This window comes from Carassius carassius, chromosome 7 (assembly GCF_963082965.1).
Source record: "Carassius carassius chromosome 7, fCarCar2.1, whole genome shotgun sequence".
NCBI lineage: Eukaryota > Metazoa > Chordata > Actinopteri > Cypriniformes > Cyprinidae > Carassius > Carassius carassius.
The window spans coordinates 29,107,082-29,119,105 of NC_081761.1; the positions used below are offsets into that span (position 1 = coordinate 29,107,082).

Genomic DNA, 12,024 nt, shown 5'->3' on the forward strand with positions numbered 1-12,024 from the left:
TTTCAATGTGCAAACCAACATTGGAGCCCATTACCTTTCACTTTCAAAACATATTATTTTGTGTTTCACAGAAAGAAAAGCACGTACATTTGGAGCAACATAACGGATGAACTCTCCCTTTAAGCCATCTCTGCACATTAAACCGGGGTATGAAGAAGCATTCTAACATTAAAAAATGGCATGCTTCACCTTCAAAGCCAAACACATTGTTATTAACCTTACGGCTAGCAAACCTAAGCAGATCTGCTAAAAGCAACCGGTGTGGAGGATGATCTAAAGTCAGCAGAAGCAGTAAATGGATGTAAATATGAGTGAAATTATATGAGATTTTCCAGAGATTTTCAAGAGATGCACGGGTCATTGAGTCACACACTGCGTGAAACAACAAAGTTTACATCACTATTCTGCTTTCACCTTTGACAGCTGATATATGTGTGTGGGATGATGCGTTTGTGTTTTTGTACACCAAAGTATGTGTGATTATGTGTGTCTGTCTGTGCGCGCCAGAGAGAGACAGAAAGAGAGTGAGACAACAAACATGTGTCAACAGGTTCACATTAATAACCCACATCTCATCTGTGCTTCATTTTTTTTAAAAATTGAATAACCTTTTAAATTGCCAGTTCTTTTATAATGCAATGCATTACAGGATTGTAGAACAATAGACAATAGAACCAAATGCTCTTGCAGTCGTTCATAGTCTACGATGTGAATATGAGAAAATATTGAAATTATTAACATTAACCATTAAGTGAATGCCAGAATGGCTCTCTGAAGAGATAAAACTCATACTCACATTTGCTAGCCTGTATTTCTTACAGGATGAAATTGTTGTAACATTTCCAAAGATTATTGTTTTACAAATAAAATGTAATCTATATTCATATTCAGGTACCAATTCTGTTGCTATTGATTGCAAGAGAAAGTGAGAAAACGAAAGAGAGAGCGCTGCAACGCATGACCTCTATTTCATCCAACGTGATCTCATGAGAATACGTGTGTATTTTTACGTTAAATGTGGTTCTACCACACATACATTTACTTACGTTTTCATGCACATAAAAACATACAACTTAGACGTATTTATAGCAGTAAAACGTACAAATACTTACGTGTTAGCAGCTACAAAAACGTAAATAATCTAACGTAAAGTGTAAATTTATATGAATTCCCATGTATTAATATTAAAATCGTGGCTTTAATGATTAAAATCTGTTGTATTTAATTGTCATATCAATAAATGTTTTTATTGAATTTATTGAAAGCAGTTTACTCATCTACTTAATAGGAAATAACATTTCTGTGCATGCTGCAACACATAGATACACAAAAGTACTGCATACAATTACAAATCACATTCATTTTATTTGTTTGCTGTACTCCATCTTTAGAATCCAGATGTTTGCAAGGAACATAACCATATCAATCGATCTTCATCTTCATTCTCAGCAACAGCATCCGTCACAGTCAAAGCCCACGCTCGTTATGATTCGAATTAGTGATGTGTCGTTCTTGAACGATTCATTCATTTTGAACAAATCTTTAATGTGACTCAGGAAGAACGAGTCGTCTCGGGGAGTGATTCGTTCAGTCGCGCATGCGCATTATTCTATAGGTTCTGTTCTAGTAGTAGTGATTCACCTGTCAGTCAATGCAGTCTTGAGCCGGAAAGAGAATTGATTAGTTAATAGTTCGGGTCTATCGGGTTTTTGACTCGTTCCTTAATCACGTGACAGCCACATACGCTAAACCCAATTGCAGTCTGAGCCGGAAAGAGAATTGATTAGTTCATCTCATGAGTCTTCGGGTCGAGTCATTCCTTAATCACGTGACAGACCCATACGCTAAAACCATAGACAGTTCGGGTTGTTTGTTCTTTTGTCCCGTGATGTGACAACATTGGCTAGAGTAATTATTAAATCAGATATGACACTTTATAAACATTAAAAAACACAGTGTACATACTTTTGAATTGTTGTTTATTGTTTATTTTTGTGCCAGAAAAGCTTTGTAACAAAGAGGACAACTATTCCAAAATAAATCAAAATAATAAAAAAGTAAATAATTAAAAATAAAATTAAAATTAAAAGATAATAAAGCCACAGGGTCTAATAACCTTAACAAATGAACTTTAAAAGTACAATATAAAAAAAGAAAAAAAAAAGAAAAACTAAATATTGCACAACAAGCTTTGCTTTTTTTATATAATAATTTAAAATGAATACGTTTTAAAATAAATAACACTTTTGTGCCAAAATAAAAACTTTATATCAAAGAGGATAACTATTCCCCAAATAATTTTAAACCATTTAAATAAAAATATGTGTCATATGTTACAAAAGTATGGTTTATACAGACAATCTGATTTAATAATTACTCTAGCCAATGTTGTCACATCACGGGACAAAAGAACAAACAACCCGAAGAACCGAAAGATTAACTAATCAATTCTCTTTCCGGCTCAATACTTCATTATTTTACTGTCTATGGTTTTAGCGTATGGGTCTGTCACGTGATTAAGGAATGACTCGACCCGAAGACTCATGAGATGAACTAATCAATTCTCTTTCCGGCTCAGACTGCAATTGGGTTTAGCGTATGTGGCTGTCACGTGATTAAGGAACGAGTCAAAAACCCGATAGACCCGAACTATGAACTAATCAATTCTCTTTCCGGCTCAAGACTGCATTGACTGACAGGTGAATCACTACTACTAGAACAGAACCTATAGAATAATGCGCATGCGCGACTGAACGAATCACTCCCCGAGACGACTCGTTCTTCCCGAGTCACATTAAAGATTCGTTCAAAATGAACGAATAATTCAAGAACGACACATCACTACTGCGCCAGTGCGCCTTCACGGAGAGAAGACAGATTCATAATTTCACGGATTAATAAATTAAATTAAATTCTGCTCTGTACCCTATAAAAACTAGCTATTACCTCCAGAGAGGACTGCAACTGGAACTCATTATCATTTGAACTACTTTTGGTACCACTTTTGATATTTTTTCGCAAAAAATAAATGATTAACATTATGTTTGTTTGTCTGTTATTTGTTTATTTATAACAGTAACGTTATGTCGTTTTTAGAAATGGTTATGGGTAGGTTTAGGGGTAGGTGTAAGATTAACGTTAGTGGGTCAAAATAACGTTTTAATGTTATATTTTTACAAAACTTGTGTTTTATTATGTTTTATTCTTTTAACATTCTGTATAAAATGGGTAGGTTTAGGTTCGGGTGAGGTATAGGGATCTTACATTTATCACAAAAAAATTATAAAAAGGGAAAATATACATAAATGATTAAAAAATTAATCCGATACGCATTGAAAAGCAGCTTCATGAGCAAATTTCTATGGATAACTGACTGGTCAGAAAACACGTTCTATCTGTACGTATTTGAGGTTGTTTTTACGTAAATTTCGATACGTATCGAACCTGTAATTACGTCCAGATAATACGTAAATGACACTGTAAATACGTAAAGGCACATACGTATTGGACAGTTTTAATTTACGTCTAAATATGTACATTTTGATTGTGAGATCAGGCTGTTTCATCAGGCTCCTTGACCCCACCAGGAAACAGTGACTATTGATTGGCTGGAAAAACGGATATGAGCTGCTTGGCTGTTCTTTATTCTGAGATCATACCAGTGAGATAATCTTTTATTTGATGAAGTCAGGGAACGGCACTTCCTCCAGGTTAACTCTGTGTGTGGGTTCCTAACCTAACTGCTTTAGGGACAAATTTGCAGAAAAATGTCCCCGGATTGTACTTTTATATGACAAACTCATTTTGGGGACGTTCTCAAAGGGAAAAGAGGTGGATACATTTGTATTGTATATTTATTCATCAATTTTTTTTTTTTAAGAATATTAAAAAATATATTCTAAAATATTCTATTAAAAAAATATTCTATTAAAAAAAAGAATATATTTTTATTTATCAAGGACACATTAAACTGATCAAAAGTAATCGCAAACACTTTCATATCGCTCAAAAACATTCAATTAAGTGTTCTTTTGAATTTTCTATTCATCAAGCATCACCGTTTTCAAAAAAGTACAAGCAGGACAAAAGTTTGATAGTAAAGTTTGTGGACAAACTTTAAGTTGACATGAAAAAGCCTATCCAGAAAGTTTGAAGTAGTTTTAAAAGCTTAAAGTTAGAGGGTTTTCAGTTTTAACTAATTAAAAACGAATTAACTAATTAAAACTTTAAAACTAAAGAAGTTTTGAAGGCAATACAACCTGTCAGAATAATAAATAGATAAATAGACAGATAAATAGATAATAAATTTTATACTAACATGTTGCTAGCATGATTAGCAAATGACTAGTATGTCATTAGCATGATTATCAAGTTGCTAGCATGTCACTATAATTTTTCCAGCATAATTAGCAAGTTGCTAGCATGTCACTAGCATGTTTCCAGCATTATAAGAAAGTGACTAGCATGTCACAAGCAAGATTCAAGCGTGATTAACAAGTGACTATTATGTCTCTAGCATGTTGTTAACATAACTAGCAAATGACTAGCATGTCCTTAGCATAATTAGCAAGTGACTAGGATGTCTGTAGCATGTTGTTAGCATGATTAGCAAGTGACTAGCATGTTGTAAGCATGATTAACAAAGTTACTAGCACGTTGTTAGCATGCTTAGCAGCAAGTGACTAGCATTATTCTAACATGACTAGCAAGTTAATAGCATGTTGTTAACATGACTAACAAGTGACTTGCATGTCATCAGCATGATTAACAATTTGCATGTCACTAGCATGTTGCAGCATGATAGGAAAGTTACTAGCATTTCTCTAGCATGTTGTTAGCATGACTAGCATGTCATTAGCATGATTAACAAGTGACTAGCATGTCTGCAGCATGTTGTTATTAAGATTATCAAGTGGCTAGCATGTTGTTAGCATGTTTAACAAGTGAATAGCTTGTTGCTAGCATGACTACCAAGTGACTAGCATGTTTTACCATGATTAGCAAAGTGACTAGCATGTTGTTAGCATGATTAGCAAGTGATTAGCATGTTTTAGCATGATTAGCAAGTGACCAAAATGGAAAAAAAGCTACTAACCAGCTAAGACCAGCCAAAACCAAACACACAAATAAACTGCATAATCGGCTAAATCCAAAGGAATCAAAAGATTGTTCTTTCTCCCATCTGTAATCTTAAAGCTATTCATGATCAACTACCGACCAACAATGCTCAAATTGTCTGGACCTGTTTCCTGTCAAAGAGAAGAGTTGCTAAAAACCTAATTACAGTATGTCAGCATTAAGAGAAGTGATAGCATGACTCAGAACAGAGAACGTCTGTTCTGTAATACTCCCGCTCATCAGAAAAACGAATCATAAACTAATCATGTGATGTCAATATCCTGAGTCGGTGTCCTGTCAGGCTGTTATCCACTCAAAAGAGTTGATAACATTAACTTGATCACAAGATACAACCCTGCAGGAATCATCAATAATAATGACTCTTTCTACAAACTGAACTTTTCAATAAATAATCTCAAAAGACAATCATTGAGGAATCTGAAGGGTTAACTATATTCACAAATAATATGTTTTATGTCTTATATATGCTTTATGTGTTCAATGTAACCGGCACAACTTTAACCAATGTTTTATAACCCCTTTTAGCAGATATTGTGTCCAGTGTTAAACGAAAGCTTATGATATTTGAAATGAATGGAATTCAAGATGGTATTTTGAATAGTGTGTGTTGTATGACACGTCACATAAGTTATTAAACAAAACCTGCAAAGATATTTCCCCATGTGATAAATTTAAGCATCATGTTAAGGTATGCAGGCTCCGCCTTGCAACAAGTCCATTGTAAGATTGCATTGTGGGATGGACCAAATCAGCTCAGACAAAACCCCAATGTCTGAACGAATTCAGTGTGCTTGCTTCTTCACCATGGCTTGAACTTCTGAAGCTCCTACTAACCATGCAACCAACCAATCACCAGGAGGGTTTTCCCAAAAGAAGTCATCCAAATGACAGATCTGCAACCAATCCAAGGTGCCTGGATTCCCTGAGACGAGGCTACAAGCGAATCTCCAACTACTCTAAACCCTGCTTTTCAGTGCAGACAAGTAAAACAAACAAACCTAATTTCTTGCTGAAATAGTTGCAAATTGGTCTTAAGCAGTAAAGATAAGACAAATCTCTGCTTTTGTGATTTTCTTGGTGCAATCTAAGAACGAATAACTTAAGTTACTAGACTCCTGGGACTTGATCCAAATTCCTTAAATCCTCCTCTTCAGTAACCATGTGTATGTGTGTGTGTGTGTGTGGGTGTGTCTGTCTGTATGTATGTATTTGTGTTTATTAGCGCAGTTCCATGTAATAGCAGTTAGTAAATAAACTTTTGTTTCATTTATAAATAATCATTTATAAATAAGTCTTGTGTGGTGTATTTTAAAGTTAAACTTTGCCTAGATCCTGTGCTTATAATAAACTTATAACAGCTCCCTATTAAAAATACTTTGGTGGAGGTCGATGATGACTTATGATCAAAATCTTTTGTCAGATGTTTCACATGAATATTTCTTCAAATACACAAATTGACACCCCATGCCGTTCCAAACACTAGCTTTGTTCATATTTAGAATACAATTTAAGATATTTTGGATGAAAACCGGGAGACTTGTGACTGTCCCATTGACTGCCAAGTAAATTACACTGTCAAGGTCCAGAAAAAAATGAAAGAGATCGTCCATCTGTGGTTCAACCATAACATTATGAAGCGACAAGAATACTTTTTGTACGCAAGTCAAATAAAAATTATGACTTTAATTAACAATTAGTCTCCTCTGTGTCTCTCTGCATCACTGTAGTGTCATTTTGGAGAATATCTGCTGAACGCATGCAGTGTACGTAGGCTCTTCTGTGTCAGCCGCACTGCAAAGGATGCACTGTTTTCATTCAAATCAAAGCATAAATACACATAGAAAACTTATCCTTGTATTGCAGCTGACACAGAATAGTGTACAGTTTTTCATCCAAAATATTGTATTCCGAAGACTAACAACACTTTTATGGGTTTGGAACGACATGGGGTTAAGTGATTAATGACAAAATTTTCATTTTGGGGTGGAGTATCTTTTAATAGTACATATATTATCGAACTTGATCTTAAAACTTTCCCCTTCTGTCCAAAAGCACTGGTAACTATTCTCTCAGACTGTTTACTGGGGCTGGACCAGAATAATTGATTAGTTTAATATTTGTTTGTTGGGTTGGCATTTTTTTTTTAACACCTGCCATTCCCCGCAAAACGGTCTTCATTCGCACTTGAATATAACCTTTTTTTTTTTACTATCAGGCCAATCGGTTTGCAAGGACTGTCTGGGATGGTTACAGATGCATTTCCACGTGAGCCTGGTATGGCATTAGAGTGTTAGAGTGCGTGTGCGTGATGTCGCCACTCTGTTGCCTGGCTACCAGTTTCTCCATAGCTGGCTAAGCAGAAGCGCGCTATTTGATTAAACAGCCAAGGAAACAGTTATGCCTCTGTAACAACATAAAAACTTCACAGTCATGGAAAGAAGGAGGAGGGAACCAGCGAACATTTAACTGAAAACTGTAATAACCAAATAAACACAAAACGGCAAGACAGCCCCTCACAGATGACATCTGAGTGGCGGAGGTGTCGCTCATTTCCACCCACATCACCCCTCGCTGGCCGGGGGGGGGTACCCACGAAACTGCGCTCTACCTACCGAGCCCCACCCCCCCCCCCCCCCGGGTCTCGGTGGCTGCTTGAACCTGGGGGTAAGGACAGACAGACGAGGCGAGAGAAAAGGAGACGGAATGCCGAGGAGCAACAGACAAAAGATAGGGGAGAGAAGAGAAAAATAATAATAATTTGTTCCGGTTCCCAGACACACTGTCGCACAGCCCTCCACCAGCTGTGTGAACTCTTCCGCGGTGCCTGGCGGTGGCACTGGATGACCCTCGGTGGACGGCACAACACTCCTCCACCGTCCAGTGGCCAGCGACGGCTCCTCCGGTTTTGGGCAGCCGGCAGGAGCACCCCATTCCCTGATCCTCCCCATTCTGGTGGATGGCAGCAGGCTCCGGCCCCTTGGCAAACGGTGCCATCTCCTCCGCTCCCTCACGGATGGCAGCCATCCCTCCACATCTGGGATGGCTGGCAGCCAGTTCATCCGTCCCCCCGGCAACTCACTCCAGCCCACCGCCATGAGCGTTCACGGCGGCAGACTCCTTCGCCCTGCTCGATGGCACCGGGGATTTACCACAGTGGCAAGGGATCTTTGGCAGCACGTCCCTCCTTCCTCCCGGGTTCAGGCACCAGTGTAACAACATAAAAACTTCACAGTCACGGGAAGAAGGAGAAGGAGGAAGAAGGATGCAGGAACCGGCGAACATTTAAATGAAAACTTTAATAACCAATTAAACACAAAACAGCACGTCAGCCCCTCGCGGACAACTGCCGCACACAAACAAAAACAAATCAAAATCCAGGCCTGGTCCTCTCTCGTCATTCACTGTCGTCGCTCCTCTTTTGTATCCTTCCGATCTCCTCCGTGGGACTCGAGATCGGTGAGTGGCGCAGGTGTCGCTCATTACCAAATCACTCCACCGGCATCGCTCCATTCCCACGGCTCTAGGCCCCACCCCACTCGTCACAGTCTCATTCAATATAAAAAAGAAAAAAAATCTGAGAAAGTCTGGTCTTTGGAGGAAACATTTGCGCTTATTGATATTATACCGGTTGTCTCCTTCTTATTATTTAATTTTTCATGTCAAGAGTTGTGTCTTTTTATTTCTGTAATCGAACAAAGTAAATGTCAGATAAAAAAGGACTCAGAAAAACAGAAATATCTGATCATCGTCCATATCGCTGTTTATATTACACAACCAAGGCAATGACTGATGCATTTGTATTGCATTCCAAAGAGTTCCGTTTAAGCACCACAGTAAAAAGTGAAACCGTATCCGTGCTGATCTGGGCCAGTCAGCACGGATACGGAACAGTTAAGCAAAGAGACCCGGTCAGCCCGATAGTGGAAAAGTGGCTTATGAATCGCCCATGAGTGAATGTCATGAACATCATGATTCAGTTCATCTGGAAGAGAAGACATAAATGTCGAAGACCTCAGCTGGGAGCACTTTAAATTGAGTGAGGACAAGACAAACCCAGTGTGCCAGATATGCGATTTGAAACTGGCCTACCACAACAGCGCATCAAGAAAAATCACCCGAGCTTTGTAAGTAGTATAGTATATTGTTGATGTAAAAAAAAACAAACCAAAAAAAAAACAATGAGCTGCTTATATCCTTTATTTTAGACATGATAAAAACGTGCACTTAATTTGCTTGAAAAATACTTGCAAATAGGGCAGCCATAAAATTACAACACTGGGTCCGCAGCAACACATGCACCACTCGTGAAGTCGATTGGATGAACGGTTTTCAACATAATATTAATGCAAACAGAAAGACACACAGTGATTCCTGCCTTCATTAGAGAGAAGAATATGTTCAGCCCCACCCTCTGAAGCTTCGAATATTCGGTGTTGATTACTACCGAAGCTTCGAAGCTCAAAAAATGCTATTCGGACCAGCCCTACTGTTTAAAATTATTGATACCATGCTTAAAATTGAGTGCTGAACTCAGCATTTAAGAGTCAAAAGCAGATAGCTCCTGAAGCTTTTCTTTAAACAGCAAACAGAAGATGTCACTGTTTTGTGAACAGTTTTCATGTGAAATAAAACTGTGGTGTATGCCCCCTTATATATAGGCAGGGAAATGTGTGCACTCATACTTGTTTGTGCTAAAGCCTATATATTGAGCAAAAGCAAGCATAAGACCACGCCAGGATTTATCTGTTTTACTCAGAAGTGATCCTCTACCGCTTTCGAAAAGTTCAGTTCAGTATAAGATATATGCCCTTTTGCATTTTTGACATATCAACCTTTAACAGCAACCTTCAGATAAGCGTCTCTTTCCCATTCAGCTGCTTTACCTCAGTCACCATACTGCTCTTTGATAATGGGAATGAAATGCATCTTTGAAGTCAAGACACGAGAGATATTAAAGAGGAAAAAAGAAAATGTTGAAGCAATTCCCTGGTGTCATTCCCCCTCTGTGATCCGAATCCATGTTATCAAACACAAATTTGTCATTACAGAATTGAGCTCCACTGCACAATATTCCGGGATTAAATTGCCTTGGCTTGGCGGATGACTTCCTAAAGGCCACCTCGTGCTCTGACTGATAGTGGCCTGTGGTGCTCCAGATAAGAATCATCTGCTAAGGGCTGAATGAGATGAGGGAGTTGAGTGAGGGAGTGTTATGTGTTACTCACCTCCACCAGCTTGTTGGCGTGTTCGCGGAAGACCTGCGCATACTCCTTAACCTCTTTCTCGTTACCGCTCTTGGCCGCCTCTATCAGCACCAGCAGAGGAACGTTGGTCTCCAGGAAAGAGTCAGATATGTGGTCCATAACAGCCTTCCTTAGCTAGAAAAATAGAGACAGATAGAGCAGGGATCAGCTCATGTCCAACATAAACTGTCCAGCACTTGAACTTGTACTTGGAGCTCTGACTGTAGAGCATTTACAAGTGGCAAACTCCAGGTTTAACACATTTTCTAATGTAGAGCTTAAGGGTGTTCTAGTGTTAAAAACAGCTAGATTTAGCACAACGGAACTGAACAGAAGGCACGTTTATAGGTGCATTAGTGCCAATACACCGTTATGTAAACACTATTCACTTGAGATGCTTCAAGAGAGCCTGTAATACCTGGAGAAACGCACCATTCACATCCATCTAAATGGCAGTTTTCCCCTGGAAGTGTGTGATTTGAAATCTGCAATCTTCCTTATGGAGTACAGAAGTTTTGAATCAATTAACAGAGTTGCATATGTCTAAAGGCAAAATTCTAAACAAAAGAGGTTTTAAAAGGCCTTAAAGGGATAGTTCACTCAAAAATGAAAATGATGTCATTAAATGTTTACCATCAAGTCGTTCCAAACCTGTAAGATCTTCGTTCATCTTCAGAACACTTCAGCAACACAGCTGACACATTCAAGGCCCAGAAAGGTAGTGGTAGTAAGGACATTGTTAAAATAGTGCATGTGACATCAGTGATTTAAACGTAATCTACAAAACGTAAGCTACAAGAATATATGTATATATTTTTTTGTGTGTGCAATGAAAACAAAAATAATGACTTCATTCAACAATTTCTACAAAAAGTATCTTCATAAGTATGTAGCTTCATAAACCAAAGATGAACTAAGGTCTCACGGGTTTGAAATGACAAGAGCGTGGGTAATTAATGACAGAATTTTCTTTTTTGGGTGAACAATCCCTTTAAAAAATGTACCTAAGACAACTACTAAATTGTAATGAAGAAAATAGTTGTTAAATAAAAGAGTACACCACTATATTAGACATGGTGATGTTCAAGAGAGCAAAAGTGCTAATTTTTCAATACCTTAAAAAAAAGTAGCAGGCAAGGAAGGAATAGTAAGCAACTTGAGGTTAAGTGCCTTGCTTAGGGGCACAATGTTAAAAGCTCACGGCTTGCTAATTGCAATGATCAAGCTAGCAACCTTTAGGTCACTAGCCCTGAGCATAAGCCAGTTTCACATCAACCTAAAATACACAAGCCTGCATTTTGCCTCAAGGTAAGACAAAAGCTTAAGATATCTCTTGAAACAGGATATTTGATTATTAACAAGATTACTAGTGTTCTTATAAAACATGCTGTAGCTATACAATCACTGTTATTAGGGATGTGCCCGAATAGCGAATCCGTATTCAGAAAGGCATGGAAAACGAATAGTGCGGGTATGGAGCCACTAAAGGATCATGGTTAGCCACTTGGTAGTGGTTACCTTTTACATAACAGTACATAACATTTCACTTACCACATAAACAGAGAGAGGTAAGAAGAGATCACCAATAGGATGATGGCGAATGGCTTGCACATCCTGAGCACCACTGACAAACATCTAATCT

General features: G+C 38.2%; 1 protein-coding gene across 1 annotated transcript in view; it reads right to left on the reverse strand.

Annotated features, from left to right (window-relative positions):
* LOC132143875 (catenin alpha-2-like) overlaps window positions 1-12,024 on the reverse strand; it is a 491,992-nt gene that overhangs the window by 70,801 nt on the left and 409,167 nt on the right. The window contains exon 9 of the mRNA XM_059554471.1: window positions 10,365-10,517. Within this exon, the coding sequence (XP_059410454.1) occupies window positions 10,365-10,517 (153 nt within the window). The remainder of the gene's footprint in view (window positions 1-10,364; window positions 10,518-12,024) is intronic.